At 40.4% G+C, this 25,938-nt stretch overlaps 1 protein-coding gene across 6 annotated transcripts in view; it reads left to right on the top strand.

Annotated features, from left to right (window-relative positions):
- HIVEP3 (HIVEP zinc finger 3) overlaps window positions 1-25,938 on the top strand; it is a 388,269-nt gene that overhangs the window by 332,928 nt on the left and 29,403 nt on the right. For 3 of the 6 annotated variants that reach the window (XM_073666394.1, XM_073666395.1, XM_073666396.1), the window contains 3 exons: window positions 5,889-5,920; window positions 6,471-11,639; window positions 15,007-15,143. In XM_073666394.1, the coding sequence (XP_073522495.1) occupies window positions 6,861-11,639; window positions 15,007-15,143 (4,916 nt within the window). In that variant the 5' untranslated portion in view covers window positions 5,889-5,920; window positions 6,471-6,860. The remainder of the gene's footprint in view (window positions 1-5,888; window positions 5,921-6,470; window positions 11,640-15,006; window positions 15,144-25,938) is intronic. The other 3 variants (XM_073666393.1, XM_073666397.1, XM_073666398.1) reach the window with 1 other exon arrangement.

Raw genomic sequence — 25,938 nt, 5'->3', positions numbered from 1 at the left:
CCTGCATCAGTGCTCCTGGGCTCCTCTTATGCTTTAGAGGCGGAGTTGCACATGCTCCACATTCCCAGAATCTCCTGCACAGTGGTATCTTTCAGCATGGAAGCAGGAAGTCTCACAGCTGTCAAAATAGTGATACACGGTGAAGAAGTGGGTGGAGATATTAAAATATAACTTTAATATATATATTTTTTTAAAAATAGGACAAAATATAATAAACAACTAAAAAGACCAACACTCTGGTAGTGAACTCAAAGGAGGTCCAAACAAATAGTCCCTTCTAGTACAGGATAACAAAAGACCAGGACATACATGTGTAAATAAGCCCAATAAGAGTAGTCCCTTGGTATCAAATGCTATATCCAACTCGATATGCTTCCACACAGACAACGTTTAGGACTAACAAAGTCCCACTAGAAGAAGTCACAAGAAAAAATATCATATACATTTAACATGTGGATGGACCAACATACAGTGTTCCCATTAATGTAAGTAACTTTAGGCAAGCAGTAAAGTGCATGAAAGATAGTAAGAGACCCCAATTAAGCACCAATGATGACAAACAAATGCCAGAGAGCTCATATAAAACAAATCGACAGTGCATACACAATCAATTAGAAATTAAACCCAAGGCAAAAAAGGGTCTATATAGCAAAAAAAATAATCACTCTTATATGCAAGCATCTAACTGTAATATTCAATTTGGAACAGTCTCACCAGATCTTGTAGTGACGTCTAGCATCAATTCATATAGGTGTGGTATACAGCTTGTATGATTTTGTAGAGACGCACTGCAGAGTTGGGACATACCTTCAGGAGGTATATATCTGACAGTAGCCACAGTTAGAATGGATGTATATTACATTGTAGATGTGTTGTTTTTTTTTGTTTTTTTGTTGTGGTTCTCTGTATAGGAAACTCAGTCTGCTGTGCTCTCGTATACAGGTAAACACATGGTTTTCAGATACATACGGGTCAAAGGCAAAACGAGCATGCTTTTAGCCTTGGTCTGGTGAAGGACATCCTTAGGTAACTAGTGAAGTATATGTCGGTGAAAGCTCCCAATGTATACTTAAGACTAATTAGGCAGACGCAATGTGCACTTAACAGTAAAGGACCAGAGCTATTATCAGAAAATTGTACAGGATGTTTCTCATTCTGTTTATCTAAAATTTGCGATTGGGTTTATATTTTGGTCTCCTTTTACATCATGAAGTTTACCAGAGGTTAACTAGTCATCTATAAATTAGTTTGCCTGTAAAAGCTAGCACAGGTGCATCTCACTAAATTAGAATATCATCAAAAAGTTAATTTATTTCAGTTCCTCAATCCAAAAAGTGAAACTCATATATTATATATAGTCATTACAAACAGAGTGATCTATTTCAAGTGTTTATTTCTGTTGATGATTATGGTCTACAGCCAATGAAAACACAAAAGTCATTATCTCAGTAAATTAGAATAATTAACAAAAAACACCTGCAAAGGCTTCCTAAGCATTTAAAAAGGTCCCTTAGTCTGTTTCAGTAAGCTCCACAATCATGGGGAAGACTGCTGACTTGACAGATGTCCAGAAGGCAGTCATTGACACTAAGTAAATGCAAAGTAAATTTTGCATTTCATTTGGAAAGCAAGGTCCCAGAGTCTGGAGGAAGATTGGAGAGGCACACAATCCAAGCTGCTTGAGGTCTAGTGTGAAGTTTCCACAATCAGTGATGGTTTGGGGAGCCATGTCATCTGCTGGTGTAGGTCCACTGTGTTTTATCAAGACCAAAGTCAGCGCAGCCGTCTACCAGGAAATTTTAGAGCACTTCATGCTTCCCTCTGCCGACAAGCTTTTTGGAGATGGAAATTTCATTGTCTAGCAGGACTTGGCAACTGTCCACACTGCCAAAAGTACCAATAACTGGTTTAAAAACAACAGTATCACTGTGCTTGATTGGCCAGCAAACTCGCCTGACCTTAACCCCATAGAGAATCTATGGGGTATTGTCAAGAGGAAGATGAGAGACACCAGACCCAACAATGCAGAGAGCTGAAGGCTGCTATCAAAGCAACCTGGGCTTCCATAACACTTCAGCAGTGCCAAAGGCTGATCGCCTCCATGCCAAACCGCATTGATGCAGTAATTGATGCAAAAGGAGCCCTGACCAAGTATTGAGTGCATTTACTGAACATACATTTCAGTAGACCAACATGTCGAATTTTAAAAACATTTTTCAAGCTGTTGTTATAAAGTATTCTAATTTACTGAGATAATGACTTTGTGTTTTCATTGGCTGTAAGCCATAATCATCAACATTAACAGAAATAAACACTTGAAATAGATCACTCTGTTTGTAATGACTCTATATAATATATGAGTTTCACTTTTTGTATTGAAGAACTGAAATAAATGAACTTTTTGATGATATTCTAATTTAGTGAGAAGCACCTGTACATCCACAGATTATCAAGATATTCTGTTAAAAAAAATGTGCTTAAAAAAACATTGGATTTTTACAGTAGACTACCCTTACAAGATATACGGTGTAATCCACACAGTCTGCAACAAAATCTACACGTAACATACTGATTTTTGGGGAGATCTGTGGTTCTAAAAATTGCCACTGTGTGTGAACTTATATTTTTCATGGCCATGGTCCAACCGAATTCTGATATTGACAGCAAGGACAAATGATTTCTATCTCTTTAGGAAAGAGATCTGACTATAAGACTAATGAAAGGGCTGTGCACTACTGGCTAATGCCTTCTGAACAGTTAAAGTGGCCATAGTAAGAAAAAAAATACTTCTATATATCTCCCGGACTGGCACTTCTCCTTCGATATCAGCACTGTGCCTCCTGGCAGTCACATGACATTTATTTCATGTGACTGCTACAACCAATTACTGGCAAGGTGGTTAGGTAGATAATTATGCATTTTTATATTTAGTGCTATATGCTGGTGCTGCTAAGAAGAGGTTGTCCAGTAACCCCTTAAAAATAAGTACATTTAGACTAATTTAGAAAAAATATATATCACATTATAGGTATGCTTCAGTAAAAGTACTGTACAAGCAGGACTTGTTTTAATGTATCTACTTATTTTTGTGTTCATCGATTGCTTTAAAAAGTAGTAAGCATTGAATCTTGCTGCTTTAGAATTACATAATGTTCTCACAGAAACAGTTCTAGGAATTTGTGGAAATAAAATGTAAATATCCATTCTATGTGCACCTGAAACTTGTGTGTCTAATGCTCACATCTTCTCCGTCTTATGCATAACGTGATATCTGTCACCTGGGGTCATAAACCTCATTCTTGTGTGTATTACACATTTGATATATTGTGATTTCTCTAAGCTCGCTTATTACCTTTAAGGTATATTGCATTCATAAATCATCCCTTTCTGCTAGTGTGCTGTAAAAATGTTTCATATACAGTATGCTGTGAAAATATTTCTTACAGAACAGCAGCAACCCCTCAGCTACAGCAACACACGTGCTCAAAATTGTTGGTACCCCTCGTTTAAGGAAAGAAAAACCCACAATGGTCACAGAAATAACTTGAATCTGACAAAAGTAATAATAAATAAAAAAAATCGATGAAAAAAGTCAGACATTGCTTTTCAACCTGGCTTCCCCAAATTTTTAAAAACATTAAACTCATGAAATAGGCATGGCAGTTGGAGGAGGCTGATCCGAGATCGGACAGGTGATCACAGACATCTGAAAGAGCCCTTACAGAATGCAGTAGGAGATCCTGTAATGTGTGTGTATGTCTCTATATGTGTGCGTGTGTGTATGTATATATATACATATATATAAATATATATATAATTTAGAAGGTGCCATAAAATCATGTCCCCAACACATCTGTTAAAATTAGGATAAGATGGATGGACAACCCCTTTAAAAGTAATATAGAGTAATAAAGATAGAGAAATAAAGATGACTGATGCTCTCAGAGTGCAATGACAATCCACCAATGTACTTCTAGCTAATTTGCATTTTGTTTCAGCCTTAAAGGGGTTGTCCGGGACTTTAACATTGATGGTCTATCTTTAGGATAAGTCATCAATGTCTGATCAGTGGGAGTGCAATATCCAGCACCCCCACCAATCAGCTGTTCACGGTGTCGGCCAGAACTGCTTAGTTATGGAGCTGCACAGTACAGCTCCATCTATTAAATACTGGCTGCAGCCAGGTAGTGTACATCCACCCCTTATTGATTTGAATAGGGGGCGGATGTGCAGTACCCAACCACAGTCGACAGAGCTGTGATATGTAGCTCCGTAATTGAGCAGTTCTGGCCGACACCGGGAACAGCTGATCTACAGGGGGTGCTGGGTGCCGCACTCTCACTGATCAGACATTGATTGCCTATACTAAGGATAGGCCATCAGTGTTAAAGTTCTGGAAAACCTCTTTAATTCTCAGCAGAACTTCACTAACACAAAACTTCACTAACTGGAATAACTTTTAAAAAAATTGAGCTTCATTTAAATATCCTAATGTTCACATTCTTCTCACTAATTTTTAACATTTTGTACTCCATTTTCTTATATTGCTTTCTCTCTAAAGGGAGTCTGACACCCTCAAAACAGAGATCAATTTATGTAAACAGTTATGCAGGGAACTTGACCCCTATAAAAATCATAACAGCAGTATACATTTTAGTGGCTGAAAAGCAGACTTTTATTTCATAAGCCAATGAGATGGCTTTGGTGCACTCTTGCCCTCACAAGCTTACAATCTACAGGGTATTGGGGAAGGAGACATTAGGTCAGGGGGCTGGTACAGTTTGAGTGCTAGTAAGCTCACAGCAGGGTTATTTCAGGTTGTAGGCTTTCTTGAAGAGATTTATTATTTATTTATTTTACTCTTTTAGCTCCAATAATTTCCCCAGCACTTTACAGACCTTATCACTGTCCCCATTGGAGCTCACAATCTAAATTCTCTATCAGTATGTCTTTGGAGTGTGGGTAGAACCCGAGGCATCCAGAGGAAACCCACGCAAACATGGGAAGAACATACAAACTCCTTGCAGATGTTGTCCTTCATGGGATTTTAGCCCAGGAAACCAGCGCAGAAAGGCTACAGTGCTAACCACTGAGCCACCATGCTGTCTACCATGTGTTTTCAGAATGCATCCGAAGGTTTCAATTGTGGGAGACAATTGGATGTATTGAACAGAATTCCGAAGAATGCCTGGGAAATTTCTTGGAGACGGTTGGATATTATGAGGGCGTGAGAGGAGATCTTGTATGGATTGAAAATTACATGTGGGAAGGTATTGTGAGATTAGTTTGGAGATATATGGAGGAGTCAGATTATGGATGGCCTTGTAAGTCATTGTTAATAATTTACACTGGATTCATTGGGGAATTGGAAGCCAGTGAATTGATGGTAAGAGGGTAGAGGCAGAGGAGTAGCGAGGAGAGAGGTGGACTAACATTTTAGTTGATTAAGAGTTGAGCAAAGGACGGATTCTGGAAATATTTTTGAGCTAGAGATGGCAGAAGATGGTAAGGGCTTGGATGTGTGGTTTGAAGGGCAGAGTTAAGGGTTACACATAGACAGCAAACTTGTGATACAGGGCAAAGCATAATGCCATTTATTGTGATATATAGGTCTGGTAGGGGAGTTGAATGAGATGGAGGAAAGATGAAAGTGATGACAAGAAGAAGAGTATGACTGATAGACATTCTGGGATTCTGGACAACAGAGATGAAAGTTGGGGTACATGGCACCAACATCATTATGACTACTTTAGCTGCTTAAAATAGGTGTTTTCGATAGTGAGCAATCAGCATTTAAGCAACAAAGCATTTCTTAATAAGTATACTATAGTATACATCTTGAAACACTCATATATTTATTTAATAAAAAAATATGTTCTCTTTTGCAGATGATGCTGTATGGGGAGAACAGTTTCTTAAAGTGAGTCTGTCAGTATGATTTCACCCTCTCCCACCCAATCTATTTATATGCACATGTAGCTCTTTCAAAGACAAGTCCAGCAACACCTTTACATGGCCAGTGTTCCTCTGTTACTGAGAAATAAGCTTTGAATTGATATGCAAATGAAACCGTGAATGAACAGAAACTGAAGCCTCTGTCACTCCAGCTCTATTCCCCACCCAGTGTCACAATCTTCTGCTTGACTGAAAGCCTCTATGCCTTGTGACTTTGGGCAGATAAGCCATCAGTTAAGCAGGAGGAGGCAGCGCTTTTTTGGGAATAAAGCTGGAGTGACAGAGGCTTCAGATCTACAGCCTCATCTGATTCTCAGTTCAAACACTGTTTTTTCAATAATAGGTAAAGGTATTGCAAGACATGTCTTTGAAAGACCTACATGCACATATAAATAATTTGGGGGACAGATTCCCTTTAAATGTCTAATTTTGATGAAGTCTTGAAAGTGTCTGTTTATCTTAAGATTTAGTTTTACTTTGTTTTCCTAATGTTGAATGTATTTTTTCTTTTACAGATCTGTGGTACAACCATCAACTTTCCTACAAGACCTCAGAAAACTTTTTAAATTAACCAAGCAAGTCTTTCCTGGTGGAATACAAGACAAGACTGACCATGATAAGAGCCAAACCTTTTATGGAGAAAACTGGAACAATATGTGTACTGTTTTTGCAGATTATACTTTCATTTAAGTGACTTGCCATTGATAACAAATGTTGATTTTGGAGGCTAAATTATGTGCTAAATGAAGGAACTTTATGACCAAATGCATTAAGCCAGTGTTTTTTTTGACAAGGCTTTTTTTGTGAGAGGTGCGATGCAGATTGTTTTCTTATTTTATCATGGTTAGTAAATACTGCACCAAAGAACTTTGCGAAAATAACATTTGGAGACTCTGGTGTAGGTGATGGAGCCAGAGAAAGGCCAGAAGAGCACAAGGAAGTTGGAGGAAGGTGTAAGGAAAAGGCCAAACAAAGGAGAGGAGGTACAAGGCACAGCATCTTCAGCGGAAGACTATAAAGTTAGTAGTCAAGAAGAGCTACCACACACACGACCTTTCCCAGGTTCCCTTAAGATAACAAGAGAAGGTCCACATAGGAGAGTGGGGAGACCTTGTAAACCAAAAGTTCCATTACTCGGGCAACTTCACGTTCCAAAATCACAACCTGCTTCACCAGCATTTATGGCTCCACGTGTGGATACAGAGCATGGTCAAGAAGGCCAATTATGGCAAGCGGTAGATCCAATACAGTCAGGTCCGTCCAGGTCTTTCTCTTCATCTGCCTCACATGCGAGGCATAGCCGTCCAGTAGAAGAGCCTACTCAGAAAGCTTACGTCCAGCGGCCAACTCAGGTTTCTGTAAAGCAAGCAGATGAGCCTCCTAAAAAGGAGAAGAAGCCCCAAAAGCCAGGCAAATATATTTGCCAATATTGCAGCCGACCGTGTGCCAAGCCGAGTGTTTTGCAAAAGCATATCAGATCTCATACTGGGGAGCGGCCATATCCCTGTGTCCCTTGTGGGTTTTCATTTAAGACCAAAAGCAATCTGTATAAGCATAGGAAGTCTCATGCACACCGGATCAAAGCAGGGCTAGCCTCAGAAATTAGTGTAGAGACTTATCCTTCTAACCTAGAGATGGAAAGGCTTGGAGAAGAAATTGATGATCCATCAGAAGGTGAAAGCACAGACTCCGAGGATGAGACAAGCACAATGTCAAATTTAGTGGAATTGTCTCCCCAACAAAAGCATCACTTGTCAACTTGTGCTACCAAAGTTGTGTCAAGACACCAAGGTGCAGCCCATGATCTCTTTTCTTTGTCCCAACAACACATTTCCCAAACCTCTGCAGAGAGTCTAACATTTACTGAACCTTCATCTGAACTCATCCAAAAATCAGAAGATACTCACAGTATAAAGCAGAAGCTGGCACTTAGGTTAAGTGAAAGAAAAAAAGCTAGTGAGGAGCAGACTTTTCTCAGCCCAGGGAGTAAAGGAAGTACTGAATCAGGTTATTTTTCACGCTCAGAGAGTGCAGAGCAGCAAATAAGTCCTCCTAATACTAATGCGAAGTCATATGCTGAAATTATTCTTGGTAAATGTGGAAGGATTGGGCAAAGAACCTCCATGTTAGCCAGTCCTCCTCTTTTAGGTGCTGCAGATGAAAAAACTACTATGGCATCAATGTCTGTACCTAGGACACAGGTAATTGAGCATATTACCAAACTTATTACAATTAATGAGGCTGTAGTAGATACTAGTGAGATTGACAGTGTTAAACCGAGGAGAAGCTCATTGTCTAGAAGAAGCAGCATTGAGTCTCCTAAAGGAACTTTATATCGAGATTCCTTCCAGTTTGATGTTAAATCCCCAAGTTCCATTTCCCAACTAGATATTAAGTCCTTATCTGAAAAGACAAAAGCTGAACATTCATTTTCTTCCCTTCAGCAATCCCACAGTGCCACAGACACAGTGCCTCTTCTTCGAAGCCACTCAATGCCTTCCTCAGCATCCACTGCAAGTTCTCCACATCCATTTAGAGCTAGTTATTCATTTGATGATCGAATTGTGGATTCAGAAGCTTTGAGCCACTCTCACATGTTCTCTTCACACCCACGCCTGCTTAAGAGACAACCAGCAATAGAGCTACCTATAGGAATGGACTACTCTTTAGAAGAAGATAGTTTAACAGGGAAAGACACATCTTTGAAAATATCTGAAGAAATGGAAGAGAAAGAAAGTGAAGTTCCTAAAAAGTCAAAAAAAGGGGGTAGGGTAAAGGGTTTAAACTATGAATGTAACATTTGTGGTGCTCGATACAAGAAAAGGGGTAACTATGAAACTCACAAGAAATACTACTGCTCGGAACTACATATTTTACCTCCATCTTTGAGCTCTCAAAGTTCTGTAGAAATCAGAAAAGAACTTTCAGAACAGGAGGAGTGGCCTCAAGCGCTTAGTTACAAGTTAGGACCAAGTCTGGAGTTATCTACTTTGCGAAAACGACGGAAAGAAAAGAGTCTCGGAGATGATGAAGAGCCCCAAATGGCTGATTGGTCTGAGTATCCAACATCTGCTACAGCACTAGAATCACACTTTGCCACTTCCACTACATCCTTGACTTTGTGTACTGATGCCACTAAGCAGTTTGGTGGTCGAAGTGAATCTACATCCTTGTCAGATGTAGAGAGTAAAGAAAAGACTGTGATCTCTAAGGAAATTTCCGTAATCCAGCATACTAGCTCATTTGAAAAATCTGAGTCTATTGAAAAGAAGAGTAGTTTTGATGAGGAAGAGTTGACTCTAGCACAAATTTCTGTAAGGTCACATACTCAGTCATCTCATCCATTACAGCCTAAGTTAGTCCGTCAACACAACATTCAGGTACCAGAAATTTTAGTCACTGAAGAACCAGATAAGCCAGAGCCAGACATTGAAGATCCTCCAAAAGAACAGGAGAAAGTAGAAGAGTTCCAGTGGCCACAAAGAAGTCAAACACTTGCACAGCTCCCTGCTGAAAAGCTCCCACCAAAAAAGAAGAGGTTACGCTTAGCAGAAATGGCACAGTCTTCTGGAGATTCAAGCTTTGAATCAATGTCCCTTACCCGTAGTCCAAGTCAGGAGAGCAGTCTTTCACATGCCTCCAGTCATTCTGTCTCCAGTCATTCTGTCTCAATTGATAGAGAGGAGGGTTCTAAATCTGAAGTATTGGGTCTGTCATCAGAGGGTACCACTAAGACACTTGGTCATCACATGCTCACTGTCCCTTCCCACCATCACCATATGAGAGAAATGAGGAGATCTGCATCTGAGCAGACACCAAATATTTCTCACACACCACAGGTTTCAGAAAATCGAAGCAAATCTTTTGATTATGGCAATTTAACATCTTCAACATCAATGCCAACAGCTCAGGAGCGAAGGAAGTGCTTCTCGCTTCGACAAACCTCTCTAAGCAGACAAGTTGAACTTGAACCTGAACTATCGCCACATGATTGGAAAGAATTGGATAAACCGTCTACTTCAAGTCAAGTAGTAGGCATGGATTCTCATGAACAATCTTCTAGAATTTCCCCTAAAGAGCAGCAAAGTTCTCCATCCCAAACCCTGCAAAATCGAAGAACTGTTCATTCTGATGAAACAGAAAAGAGCTATTTATCACAACAATTATCAATATTTCCAATACAGCCATTACTGCATGTGCCTCAGCATGCTTCAGAACTGTTACCCTCTCAAATTATGAGCAATATATCTGCTCCGTTTTCTCTACAACCAATTTCACATTCTATATTTCAAACTCCACCAATTCCTGTACGGAAATCTCTATTGCATTCCGACCATGTTCAAATACCCCAGCATGGAACCTCTCAGACTCTAGACATTCCTGTTAGACCTCACTCTCCATTTCTACACTTACCTTACTCTGCATCCTCATCATTGCCCCACACATTCTTTATGCCTATACAACCACAATTTGGTCTTCCAGTGTCTGCACAGGTTGGGTGCCATTATCCGCAAATAAAACCAGAGATCTCCCCTCCCTTATCTGTAGCCAACCTTCCACCTTCCAAAGATTATTTTTCTGAGAGCATCCTTCTCCCATCCCACAGTCCTGTGGCTTTGGAACCTTCTGCCCAAGTGACCCTTTCACATGCAGAACCCGTTGTATCATTAGTTGTTCCAGTCAGAATCCAGACACATATGCCTTCATATGGTAATGCTATGTACACAACATTGTCTCAAATGCTTGTTACACCCCCACCCTGCAGTCCATCATCCCTTGTCATACATAAAATCAGTGATGTGCGATCCAAGGGTATTCATGGATTTGACCTGACTCGTATCTTGACAAAAGACGAGAGCATAGTGAGTGAAATACCTTACTTATATGTGCCATTTCCAAAAACCAACCCAAGCAGCTACATTCCACTTACTTCTGTTGAGAATGTCTTGGGCTTTGATGGAAGTTCATCATCAGTTGGAGGCAGTAAGCGTATGTTATCCCCTGCTGGAAGCTTGGAGCTCACAATGGAGACACAGCAGCAGAAAAGAGTAAAAGAAGAAGATGATCCAGATGATAGAGTTTACAAGCCACAGTCAGTGTTGGATCATATCAGATCACCAAACATAACTGCTCTCATTTCCACACCACAAAACAGATCAGAGTTGCTAACAACACCACCCCCAGCTGTTCTTGAAACATTAACAGTGCTAGAAAGGCCCAAAGTTCAGTTAGTGCCAATTACTCTTGGTCAATCGCACTTACCGGAAGAACACATAAAAGAAGATACTGGCATTAAAATTAAAGAAGAAAAGGATGATAAAGGTTTGTTTGTTTCTGCTTCATCTGGTACAACACCAATCCATACAACAGGCTCCCATGAGGAAGCAGAGGCTAAAAATGTCCCAGCATTTCCAACTCTACACACAACCACTAATGTCAGCTGGTGCTACCTGAACTATGTAAAGCCAAATCACATGCAGCAAAATGACCGAAGGGCTTCTGTATATTCTAGCTGGTGTATCAGTTTATATAACCCAAATCTTCTTGGAGTTACAACCAGGGTGGCAATATCTCTTTTGAGGTCAAAGCAGAAAATTAGCTCAGAAATTTACACCATTGCCAACGCTCCACAACCGGATTCAAACGTGGCACCCTCCCAAACTGGGAAACCCAAAATGACAGAGGTAAGAAATGCTGATTTTACAGTTAACTGTTTTTTATTCAGTAAACTAGAATGTTTTGTCAGAAGATAATCTAAAGATTTATTTAATACTACCTATTAAACATTAGATCATTTTTTAAAAGGATGTTGTGCTAATTCTTTTGACCTATCAGGTCCAGCACGCTAATGTCATAAAACCCCCAACTGAGCTGATTCTTTTGACCATAAAATGAATGGTAAAATATGGCTGCCTGTGTGAGGTCATAGATCTATAGATAAATAAAAAGGCTTCTTTCAGGCAGCTCAGAGCAGGTGAATGGCTTTATTGCATCAATGCTAGGATCAAATCAAAGGCCCTTATTATGCACCTGACTGACGTCTCCGCATCGGCCTGTCCATTCAAAACAAATTCAGTCAAATATGTAGAAATACGAAGACTGAACATTATTACAATTTTTGATCATAAATTGATGGACGTGGTCAACCGTGACACTTCTGATTGATTGTATTTCCTCTGTATTATATTACAATATTACCTAACAATTATTACGCGGTTAGACTAGGCTTCCCAGTGTGGTGTAGCAGTCCTGTTTATGGTCTCTATTTTTCCTCCAAGTACAGCTTTTGCTTTTAACAATCACATGACTTTCTGTATGGTAAAAAAAAGGTAACACCTCAAAATTACATGAGCAATTACTGATGTATGGGAGCAAATCTATCATTTCTTAGTGTTCACCTCATTAAAGAGCCTTCTAGAAAACTGTTCTATGGATTGCCAATCCCTAATGGTCATTATTTGTAGGAAAACACTAGAGAAACAGATCCTATATTGTTTTTTTGAACGGTGGTGAAAAGTCTACTGTTATGCTAACATGAATGTATCTAGTTGGTGGTCCCGCTCATGTCATTTACAGGAAAAGACAATTTTAGAGCTCAGGATAGCTGAACATTTGATCTCTCTTTTTCTTTTTAAAGTGACATATTAGTACATAGGTATACATTTCCTTTTAATGAGTATTCGTCCTCCCCTAAAATTGTTCATGTTTTATTGAAAAATGAAGGACATCTTTAAATCCATTAAGACAATTTTGTTACTCGATTCAAGATTTCTATACATGTGAAGATTAAAATGTAAAGATTACAGTAAATGTAAAGCACATGGTTTTAACCCCTTCATGCCGCAGCCAATTTCCGTTTTTGTGTTTCCGTTTTTTCCTCCTTTTCTTCCCAGAGTCATAACTCTTATTTTTCTGTCCACATTGACTTATGAGGGCTTGTTTTTTTGCGGGACGAGTTGTGCTTCTGAATGGCACTATTAATTTTACCACAGTGTACTGGAAAATGGGGAAAAAATTCCAGGTCTGGTGAAATTGTAAAGAAAACACAATTCTGACATAGTTTTTTGAGAATTGTTTTCATGGTGTACATTTTGTGGTAAAAATGACCTTGTAATCTGATTCTCCTCATAAATTCGATAACTGCGACACTCAACGTGTCCAGATTTTTAATTATGGTTGTGTCACCATTTTCCGAGACCCATAACATTTTATTTTCCAGCCGATGAAGATGTGTGACGGCTTATTTTTTGCGGACGAGACGTTTTTATTAATACCATTTTGGGATAGATGTAACTTTTCGATTGCTTGTTACAGCATTTTCTGTGGAATTGCAGTGACAAAAGAAACTTAATTTTGGCGTTCTTGAGTTTTTTTCGTTTACGATGTTTACCCATTAGGTTAATTGTTTTTATACTTTGATAGATCAGACGTTTCTAAATGCGGCGATACCACATATGTGGTATACCACACAGCCAGCACCTGCTGGGCATGGGTTGGACTCGTTGTGTGAGCATGTTCCATACACCCGCTCCCGACTTGCGCCGTATGGCGGATGTCGTGAAGGGGTTAATATGCTTCATGTGAAGCCAAGCAAAACCAGTAGGTGTGCATCACTCTCAGGGGATGGATAATTTTCATAAGCAATGTACATAGCAACATTCCAGTAATTGTAGAAGCAGCTACTTTTACTAATATAATGTAGCTTGTGAATAGATAGATACAGTACTGTGCAAAAGTTTTAGGTAGGTGTGGAAAAATGCTGCAAAGTAAGAAATCTTTGATAAACAGAAATATTAATAGTTTATTTTAATCAATTAACAAAATGCAAAGTGAATGAGCAAAAGAGAAATCTAAATGAAGTCAATATGTTGGTGTCACCCCCTTTGCCTTAATACAGCATCAAAGCATCAGTTCTTCTCGGTATACTTGCACACAATTTTTGGATGAACTTGGTAGGGAGGTTTTTCCAAACATCTTTAAGAACTCACCACTTATCTTCTGTGGTTGTAGGCTTGTGCAAATCCTTTTGTCTTAATTACAGTTTTTAATTACATTGGTTCTATGCTTGGGGTCATTGTATTATTTTAGAATAGATTTGGAGCCAATCATATGCCTCCCTGATTGTATTGCATGGTGGAAATTTGCCGGTATTTCTCAGCATTGAGGACCCCAAAAAATGGGCAACGTTGAGGACCATAAATGCAATGGTTGAACTATCTTCACTATAAAGAAGAATAAGGAGTCATGGAAGTAATGATATGAGCCTCACAAATGCTTGATTTCAACATAATTGAGTCTGTCTGGGATTACTTGAAGAGACAGAAGGATTTGTGCAAGCCTACATCCACAGAGGATCTGTGGTTAGTTCTCCAAGATGTTTGGAACAGCCTCCCTGCTGAGTTCCTTTAAAAACTGTGTGCGATTGTATGAAGATGAATTTATGTTTTTGATGTTGCTTTGAATTCAAAGGGCATTTTGCTAGTTGATAAAAAGAAACATTTAAAGGGAATCTGTCAGCAGGTTTTGCCATTTAATCTGAGAACAGAAAAATATTGGGTATGTGAGCCTGATTCCAGGGATGTGCCACTTATTAGGCTTTGTGTTGTAGTTTCAATACAATCAGTGTTTTATCAACAGGAGATTCACTGTCTGACTGGGTCTCACCTGCACAGCAGTCAAGCTAATTTGTGTATTCTACCCCACCATTAATTAGCTGGTTGCTGACAGTTGTACACTGTACACAGGAAACTGCCAGTCAGGGGAGTGGGTGGGTATATAGTAGTCTGATCATTGCTATATCTACAACAGAGGAACAGGGATTCTATCAAAACTACAACAAGCAGTTGAGTAAGTGGTACATCATCGGAATAAGGCTCTCTTGACCTATATTATGCTGCGCTCAGATTACATAGCAAAAATCTGCTGACAATTTCTCTTTGCCTGATCGATTTTTTTTTATATATATATATATATATATAACATTTCAAATACCCTGACTAAACTTACTATCCTAAAACTTTTTGCATTTTTTCTTATTGCAATGAAATGAAGATCCAGGCCCATATTCCCAATCAAGCACAGGAGACTTCCAGAGCTTGTAAAGAGGAAGAAAAAAGGGTGAAATCAGAAGACCCTGGGCCAGCAGCTAAGCGAGGAGAGCCTTCACGTGTACGGATATTTGAGGGAGGGTAAGTACAATTCTGTATACACCTTGAAAATATTCTTTGTTTTCACATTTAGTTATTCTAGACTTAAACGTTGTCCTCATTTATCTATAAATGTATCCTCAATACTATATCATTAAAATGAAAAACGTTGATGGTCTGAGATTTGTAACTCATTGTTACTTTGTCACTCAGTGTCACTTTGAATCCTGGAATAGCCTGAGTAGGACTATGTGTAAAGTTATTTTTATAGATGTTCTGTACTTACTGTTGAGCTCCCTGACTGTTTTGCTACTTTTTTAGTTCCATTTTCGTTTTATTGGAGCAGAGCTGTAATCCGCCATTAAAAATACATAGTTTTTGTTTTTTGAAGAGTTTGTGATGTGATGCCCTAGCCTGGATGAAATAATTATCTGGAAACCATAAGCCTCTTCATGTTCTTTATTATCTTTTGGCATTTTTTTTTACCACCTACCTGGCATTTTTTGAGCAATCTACTCTTGTAACTCCCCCACCTCTCCCATTCTTTCTGTCGCTCTCCTCCTACATCTACCATGCTTGTTTCCCTTGTTCTTTCCTATTCTACTCCCTCCTCTTTCTGTTCCTGTGAGAGGTAGAGGAAGCTGCATTCTGAAATCTTACATCATACGACCGCAGACAAATATTAACTCAGACTGGATTTCTAGGATGATCTCACCGCCAGCCCTCCCCCACATCCACTCACCCACTAGAGAGTCTGTTCTGTGTCCTCAAGGTGATTGTTTCATATAGCAAGGCTGACAGCATGAGCACATGCTCCTAATCCTGCATCTCTCTATTTCCCTATGATAGAACCATATCTGTGCTTGTGTGTAAATGTTCTTCATTATTTGAAATCCAGATGCCCCAAGTCACTTGTCCATTGTTTTATGTTATGTTTTGAAACCTTAGAAATACACCCCAGTGTGCTAAATATTTGTAAACCCTATCTGGAAACTGTCCAATTGTGTCAGTAATGATGACCATGTCACAGCCTATTTTCAATATGTTCACGATCTTCCCTAGAACTGATTTACAATTTTCTGACCTTTTCCCCAGGGCTCATCCATGATTCCCTGACCACATCCCCCAGATGTCACCTGCTGTCTTCCTGACCTTTCCTAGATCTGCCATTCTACTACCCTTCTTCCCAGGTACCCTTACTTTCCTATCCCCGGTTTACCTTTACCTGTCAACACTTTCTTCTCTATACATCCATAGCCTTTCTTTTCTGAGTATTTTGCACCCCAGGTGCATCAGTCAAAGTGTATTCACTGACTTTCCATATTACCTTTTTCAGCACAACTGTGATTCATAGGGCATGGAAATAAGTAACACAAATGATAGTTTTCATCATCAGAATTCAGTATAAAGGGGTTTTCTCATGAACAAAGTACATTTTAATCAACAGATCTTGGAATAATAATAACTTCCACAATTGGATGTGGTTAGATAAAATGTTCCTGTGCTGAGATAATCTTATAAATGTGCCCCTGCTGTGTACTGTGTAATGGCTGTGTCTGATCGTACAGGAACATGGTCTGATCATACCACATCTCCTGGGCAGGGGAGGAAGCAAAAGAGGATCCAGACATTACAGCACGGGATCACAGCGGATTCTTTCTGTGAGGTAAAACATTGCTAAAAAACAGGCAGTGAAATGCTTTATTTCACAGAAAGAATCAACTGTCATACCATGATGTAATGTCTATATACTCTTTTTCTTGCTTCCTTGACCAGTACATGTGGTAAGATCAGACCATGTTACATAGTACACAGCAGGGGCACATTTATAAGATTATCTCAGCACAGGAAAAAAATTTAACAGATCCAATTGTGGAACTAATTATTATTCCAAGACATATTGAAAAGTAGTCCACAAAGATAACCAATAGTACCTGTATAAAGTTCTATAGTATGAATGTAAGCTGCATTATGCACCCACACACTCTCAGATATACTGTACAAGTGGTTCTTAGTTTTGAGAGTTTTAAACCAATTCCCCATATCCCCTCCTTCCACCCTCTCTTGTCTACAGTGTGCATGCTGGCCACTGGTATTAGAGTAGTGACAAAGTCGTTGCCAGTATTGAAAAAGGGGATCCCTAGGCTATAGAGATTAATGATAAAGGATAAACTTTGTGGAAAATGTGAACATATGACGATCGTATATGTGTCTTTCAGGAATTCCTGTCTTTTCAATAATCAGTACATTTTACTTAATTTTTATATTGATCAACAATCATGCCTTTTATTCATGCTCATTTTTAAAGGGAACCTATCACGTGGAAAAACGCTGTTAACCTGCTGATACGGAGTTAGGCTGCAGGGTAATAGCGTTCTGACAGTCCTGGAAAAATGGTGCCAGCTTACCTGTACTTGCAGCAAATTGAGAAAATGGAGCACGGAACCCGTCATGACCCAGGCGTGAACTTGTAAATGGATAAGAGTAGTTGTTCCAGCTCCGGATAAAAACTTGATTTTATCTCAACAATTAAAATTACATATCCACAGTGCAAGGGGGGGCTGGCAGATAGGTTTTGACGCATTTCAGACGCAACCCTGCGTCGTTTATTAAAAGCTAACATCTTGTGAATGTCCACTTGTTATATACACAATCCATGCTTATTGCAACAGGTGATCATGACCTCACATGACTCAGTCCTGCTAACCACATCCGGGTAGAGGCATGAATGAGTCAGTGTATCCAAGAGTCAATGTCCAACCGTGCAAAAAGGTTGGTCTGAACAGATACATAAAAAGGAACATGTCAAGAATAAATAAAAACACTCACACAAATAAATAATAGCAATAGAAGAACTAAATCAGTAACCAGATATATGACATCACATTATTGGTAATGAAAAAGCACCTCTTTTCTCATATTGAGGCCATGTGGGGCACAAGTCCCCAGAGTGAAAATCCAATAAGCCTCTCATAATTGTCTCTTATAATCACCCCCCTTTCCGATTTTCTAACTTTCTCTATACCGAACACTTCAAAGTAAGTAGTCTGTTTATTATGATGCGTCATAAAGTGCTGTGATGCATGTGACATTGCACTATTGGATACACCACTAGCAATGATATCGGTAATATGCTCTAAAATACGGATTTAACCCCTTTCTGGCCCAGGGCGTACTAATACGTATCTGCGCCCTGGGCCATATGGGCCTGATACATATTAGTATGCCCTATCTTTAATGCAGCACCGCGACTTCGGTCACAGTGATCGCATTAAATTTCCAGCGCCATCTTCCCTCAGGGTAGATGGCGCCATCATTCCGGGGGGTGTCGCCACTCCCCCACAGCCACGATCGCTATGATTGGCTGTTCAATTCGGAACAGCCAAATACAGCATTTCTCACTGTTGCTTAGTGACCCCAGCCCTGGCTCCAACCCGCTCTGATTGGTGCGATCGCCGATCACATAGATCGCGCCGATCAGAGCGCTATCATGCGGTAACAGGGCGGTCACTGGACGGTGACCTGCTTGTGACCTGCCCATGACCCCCTGTGATGTGAACAGAGCCCCCAGCCAGCTCTGGATTGAGCCATCGTTGATGACATTGATCGCTCCAGTCAGAGTACCTGAACACAGGTGACAGGGCGGTCACAGGGCGGTGACCAGCTTTTGACCTGCCTGTCATCTCCCTGTGACCCCTCGTGGTGCGTGCCCAGGCCCCAGCCATCTCTGATTGGTGCGATTGATGTCATCATTAATCGCACCAATCAGAATACCTGACCGGGTGGTGACCAGCCTGTGACCTGGCTGTCACCACCCTATCGACCCCCTGTGACCGCCGCCCTGCAGAAAGAGGATTTCTACAGAGTGGTCACACTGATGTGCGCTGTGCTGGGCCTTGTAGTGCCACAAAATCATCTGTGACACCACAATACCTTTTCCTGGATCTCCTGTTCCGTGTCCTGTTGCTGAAATTCCTGCTCCAGAGCCTCCTCCAGAACCTGCCGGTGAAAGAAGAACAGAGAAGACTTTAGTAAGTCCATCTCTGATCTCCCCTCATCCACCCCAATCCCCCCCCCCTCCTGGAGATAAGAGGCGCGCTGGCCTCTTATCTCCCGGAACTCCTTCCTGGAAGTCACCTGATCGGGTCCAGCGTCTGAATCTGCTCTCCCTTCAACTTCCCTTGCATATCTTGGTTCCGCTTGACTGTGTCTGGCCAGCAGATGGCAGCCTCTCTCCATCTTTGAAACATCATGTAGGAGTTCCCTTACAAGCTCTCTCGCATTTGCTACATATAGAGTCATTACAAATAGATTGATCTATTTCAAGTGTTTATTTCTGTTAAAGGGAATGTGTCACCCCCAGACCTCTACTATGGGCATACAGGTGATAGAAAAGTAAATCTATACTTACCTGTATGGCCCATAGCAGAGGTCTGATTGCAGAGAAATCTGGTTTTATAAAGTCTGTTTTCCTGAGGCTTGGCGTCCGGGGGACGCCGCCAGGCAAACCCCTCCTATCTGCTTACTATTCCCCTAAATCGCCGCCTCTGTTCTAAATTACCATATTCCCCCCCCCTCCCCTGCACGTCACAGGACCCTGTGACAGGCCCTGTGATGTGCCCTGCTCTGCCTCCCCTCCCGCACATGTGCAAAGCGCCTCTCCCATGGAGCGCGCTTTGTTTCTCTCCGGCCTCGTTTGGCTGCGTACTGCGCCACAGCCTTCTATTGCGCAAGCGACGGTGAGTTACTGAGACTTCCTCTCCACTGGCAGTATGCAGCCAAACGGGGCTGGAGGGAAACAAAGCGCGCTCCATGGGAGCGGCGCTTTGTGCATGCGTGGGTGGGGGGGGCAGAGCAGGGCATGTCATAGGGCCTGTCACAGGGCCCTGTGACGTACAGGGGAGGAGGGGATATGGTAATTTAGCACAGGTCTGATATTGCCCAGGGGGTGACAGATTCCCTTTAATGTTGATGATTATGGATTACAGCCAATGAAAACACAAAAGCTATTATCTCAGTAAATTAAAATAATTAACAGACAATACCTGCAAAGGCTTCCTAAGCATTTAAAAAGGTCCCTTAGTCTGTTTCAGTAGGCTCCACAATCATGGGGAAAACTGCTGACTTGACAGATGTCCAGAAGGTAGTCATTGACTCACTCCACAAGGTCCCAGAGTTCCAATTTTCATTTAGAAATCAAGGTCCCAGAGTCTAGAGGAAGAGTGGGGAGGCACACAATCCAAGCTGCTTGAGGTCTAGTGTGAAGTTTCCATCAGTGATGGTTTGGGGAGCCATGTCATCTGCTGGTGTAGGTCCACTGTGTTTTATCAAGACCAAAGTCAGCGCAGCCTTCTACCAGGAAATTTTAGAGCACTTCATGCTTCCCTCTGCCGACAAGCTTTTTGGAGATCGATGTTTCATTCTCCAGCAGGACTTGGCACCTGTCCAGACTGACAAAAGTACCAATACCTTAAAAACAACAGTATCACTGTGCTTGATTGACCAGCAAACTCGCCTGACCTTAACCCCATAGAGAATCTTTGGGGTATTGTCAAGAGGAAGATGAGAGACACCAGACCCAACAATGCAGACGAGCTGAAGGCTGCTATCAAAGTAACCTGGGCTTCCATGACACCTCAGCAGTGCCACAGTCTGATCACCTCCATGCCACGCCACATTGATGCAGTAATTGATGCAAAAGGAGCCCCAAGTATTGAGTGCATTTACTGAATATACATTTCAGTAGACCAACATGTCGAATTTTAAAAACCTTTTTCAAGCTGTTATAAAGTATTCTAATTTACTGAGATAATGACTTTGTGTTTTCATTGGCTGTAAGCCATAATCATCAACGTTAACAGAAATAAACACTTGAAATAGATCACTCTGTTTGTAATGACTCTATATAATATATGAGTTTCACTTTTTCTATTGAAGAAATGAAATAAATTAACTTTTTGATGATATTCTAATTTAGTGAGATGCACCTGTAAGTTGTAGAGGCATATATACTGTAACTTGGACCTGCAACAAAAATCCATACAGTGGTCCATGTGGTCCAACACTATGTGTCCCAAATACATTGCTGTCCTTGAACTCCTAGGGTTAGCTCATACTCACACGTCTATAATATAAAAAAATCATATAAAAAATATTGATACAAAATGTCAGATGGAGCTCCACATGTAAACTGACCTATCTGTTTTCAATAGTAAACATTTTAAACTCAATGAAATGTCAGTTTTATGACAGATGCTTTGTTTTGTGATTAAACTGCCAAGCACCATGTAAAAACCTTTCCATTACCCTAGATCACCTTTGCGCCTTAAATATGAAAAAAAAATTAACTTTGGATGGGGGTACTAACTTTTTGAAAAGGAAGCTCGGGACCGAGCTGTGCAATTGTCAAGCATATGTACATCTAGCCATACTAGCTATTGTGTTGCTCTGGCTCAGAGAGCGGTCCCAAACAAAGGACTCCTTCCATCTTTATGCTCATATAACCAAATAAGTCATATGGACAGGAGGTAGACATAAAGTTCTCGTCTTTAAAGGCAATCTGTCAGAAGCATCAACCTTCCTAAGCTGTCTATATGGGCAAATGCATTATAAAAAGTTGAATAAAATGATACCTTGATATTTGCAATCTGATGTCTTATTCAAGAGAAATCCATTTGTTCTTAATATGTAAATGAGCTGTCGACTGTACACAGATCTCCCTGAGAACCTGCCTTCAAAGCTTATTTTAAATGAAAGAGGGCATTACCAGGGTGAGACATGTAATGATTGACAGTTCTAATCATACTCAGCAGAACTGATCTTTTATCTCAGTACAAATCTGCAGCTGTATTGTTTATCTCATAGTGCTGTCAGATCTGCTGCCGAACTGTGCATGATTTCATAAAGTGCTTATTTAGACATCAGTTTTTTTCACTGCACATAGGATAAAAACAGACCGAGTTTTATTGGTGCTTTTCATCAGATTTTCCTCAGGCTATCATCCATTAAAGCTCATTCATACATCTTTTTTTTTTTTGCATACGAGTTCTATTCGTGTTTTTTACATAGAGCACTCATACCTTGATAGAGGTATGGTGCATTGATCCGCGTATCTGATCTTAGAGGTATGGTGCATTGATCCGAGTATCTGATCTAAATCAGCAATACAAGTCTGTGGGTCCAAGAAAAAATTGGACAGCAATTGTCTGGCACAGCTCTGCAGTTAAGTTGACAGTAGAGGAGAGGTGTAGCTGCAAATGTGTTTGTGACAAGACAAAGTTCAGCTCCGCAGTACTATGTTAGTTGTAGCTACACACAACTTTGCCGTGAGATCAGGAGACCATACTGTCAGTTATTTCATGTCTCACACTAGTAAAGCCCACCTTCATTTAAAATTAGCTCTGGAAGCTGATTCTGAGGGAGATCTTTGTCTGGCTTATAGATAATAACAGCTCATTTACATATTAAGAAAACCATGTATTTCTCTGGAATAAAACATTGGATCACAGATATCAAGGTATCATTTTGTTCAGCTTCCTATGACCTACATCCCCATTTAGGCTGCTTAGCTAGGATTAATCCTACTGACAGATTCCCTTTAAATAGGGTATTTGCATCGGTATAATAGAGACAGACAGTGGCAGATATAATGGTTTTTTGGGGGTGGGTGGGTTCTTACGCACATTTTACCACTTGTAAAGTGGTAATGCAATTTTCAGTATTGTAAAGTAACCCATTTTTGTTGCATTTGAGTAGGCAAAAATAAGTACTAAGTGGTTCTGCCTTTTCTATTGTATGTCCAGCTGTTGAATTGCACAGCCATTAGTATATATAGTTATAACAACAGTCAACTGATCACAGCAGGTTTTCCTGTTGATGCTGGGGCTGACAACAACAGCCCATGGGGAATTCAAGTACTACATGGCTCCCTTTTTAAATTTATTTGTGACCATGTCATACATAGTTGTGCCAGAGTATGACATCTCATTACTTTTAAGCACCTCTCTCCTATCCCTGTCTCCTGTCTTTGTTGTGTTCTCTTTTGCTACATATTTGTTAGTGAAGAGCATTCTGCCTTTTTTAAAGGGAATCTGTCAGCAGGTTTTTCCTACCTCATCAGAGAGAAGCATGATGTAGTCAAAGAGACCCTGCTTGTAGTGATATACAGTGGGTACGGAAAGTATTCAGACCCCTTTAAATTTTTCACTCTTTGTTTCATTGCAGCCATTTGATAATTTCTAAAAAGTTCATTTTTTTCTCATTAAAGTACACTCTGCACCCCATCTTGACTGAAAAAAAACAGAAATGTAGACATTTTTGCAAATTTATTAAAAAAGAAAAACTGAAATATCACATGGTCATAAGTATTCAGACCTTTGGCTCAGTATTGAGCAGAAACACCTTTTGAGCTAGTGCAGCCATGAGTCTTCTTGGGAATGATGCAACATGTTTTTCACACCTCGATTTGGGGATCCTCTGCCATTCTTCCTTGCAGACCCTCTCCAGTTCCGTCAGGTTGAATGGAGACGTTCAGGTCTCTCCAGAGATGCTCAACGGGGTTTAGGTCAGGGCTCTGGCTCGGCCAGTCAAGAATGGTCACAGAGTTGTTCTGAAGCCACTCCTTTGTTATTTTAGCTGTGTGCTTAGGGTCATTGTCTTGTTGGAAGGTGAACCTTCAGCCAAGTCTTAGGTCCAGAGCACTCTGGAAGAGGTTTTCATCCAGGATATCTCTGTACTTGGCCTCGTTCATGTTTCCTTCAATTGCAACCAGTCATCCTGTCCCTGCAGCTGAAAAACACCCCCATAGCATGATGCTGCCACCACCATGTTTCACTGTTGGGATTGTATTGGGCAGGTAATGAGCAGTGCCTGGTTTTCTCCACACATACCGCTTAGAATAATCACCAAAAAGTTCTATCTTCGTCTCATCAGACCAGAGAATCTTATTTCTCATAATCTGGGAGTCCTTCATGTGTTTTTGAGCAAACTCTATGTGGGCTTTCATATGTCTAGCACTGAGGAGAGGCTTCCGTCGGGCCACTCTACCATAAAGGCCTGATTGGTGAAGGGCTGCAGTGATAGTTGACTTTGTGGAACTTTCTCCCATCTCCCTACTGCATCTCTGGAGCTCAGCCACAGTGATCTTGGGGTTCTTCTTTACCTCTCTCACCAAGGCTCTTCTCCCACGATTTCTCAGTTTGGCTGGATGGCCAGGTCTAGGAAGACTTCTGGTGGTCCCAAACTTCTTCCATTTAAGGATTATGGAGGCCACTGTGCTCTTAGGAATCTTGAGTAATGCAGAAATTCTTTTGTAACCTTTGCCATGTCTGTGTCTTGCCACAATTCTGTCTCTGAGCTCCTTGGGCAGTTCCTTTGAGCTCATGATTTTCATTTGGTCTAACATGCAATGTGAGCTGTGAGGTCTTATATAGACAGGTTTGTGCCTTTCCAAATCAAGTCCTATCAGTTTAATTAAACACAGCTGGACTCCAATGAAGGAGTAGAACCATCTCAAGGAGGATCACAAGGACATGGACAGCATGTGACTTAAATATGAGTGTCTGAGCAAAGGGTCTGAATACTTATGACCAGTTTTTCTTTTTTAATAAATTTGCAAAAATTTCTACATTTCTGGGTTTTTTTCAGTCAAGATGGGGTGCAGAGTGTACTTTAATGAGAAAAAAAATGAACTTTTTAGAATTTACAAAATGTCTGCAATGAAACAAAGAGTGAAAAGATTAAAGGGGTCTGAATACTTTCCGTATCCACTGTATCACTTAGTTTACTGGATGCAGCCTTTCTGACACAATCAGAGTTCTTACATGTAGAATGCAGCAGAGCTCAGAAGGCTGTCCCCGCCCACACCAGGCTCTCCATGTACATTGTCTATAGATAGTGAGCTGCTTATCACAATAGGGGGCGGAGTCGGACTTGCAAGCACAGGCTGCTGTAGCTACTGAAGTCCCAGCAATGATAATCAAAAGGTGATAAAACCTTCAAAGTAAGTAAACAACAGTGCTTAGTCTGACATGGACACATCATTGAATCCTGTATTTTAACCCCTTCTTCATGCTGTACTCAGATTATATAGCAAAAAAGCTGCTGACAGATTCCATTTAAGGACCTGAATCATGTGATCCAGCTCATCCAAAAGAGCCTGTTTTGGATCTCAAATGGATCTACATTAAATACCAGTACACGCACAGAGCGTAGTGGTATTTCACGTAAATTCACTTAGTATTGATGCGGTTGAAACCCCATTCACCTGCAGTTAACCAATTTTAATGCTTTTACTATGAGCTGTTGTGAGTGGTGGGGTTTTGACATATTCTGTAGCCAGCCACTTTAGAGTGCCAGTGGCTTTCAGTAGGATGCTGGCTCACAAAAAAGTAGCAGACTCTTCACATACATTTACCATGTCCTTGCATCTATTGTCTCGTCCTCTGCATTGCTTACTTTCTTTCCACATTTCCCTATTCTCTCATTGTTACTGTTGATTTGATGTCATATTCATTCATTTTCTTTCATAGAATTTCTCTTACCTAAAATAAAAGATCTCTTATCTAAACTCCTATACCTAATGGTTTAGATAAAGATACATTCTTTATAAAAAGTAACTTTTGTAAATAAATTGAATTACTTGCACTGATCCTGATTTATAGCCCAGAGCTGCTTTTACAATTCTGCTGGTCATCAATGGAACATAGTATGTTCTATTCTTACCCATGCAATGTGTTTCTGTTGTAAATACTTCATCTCACAAGATACAGGTCACCATAAGAAACTCTGGGAGAGAGGATGGTCTTGGATTAGAAAAACATGGGTGCAATTTTTTTTT

Source organism: Phyllobates terribilis, unplaced genomic scaffold (assembly GCF_046119375.1).
Source record: "Phyllobates terribilis strain yellow unplaced genomic scaffold, ASM4611937v1 Scaffold_2__4_contigs__length_985480577, whole genome shotgun sequence".
NCBI lineage: Eukaryota > Metazoa > Chordata > Amphibia > Anura > Dendrobatidae > Phyllobates > Phyllobates terribilis.
This window is presented reverse-complemented; position numbering and strand designations above follow the sequence as displayed.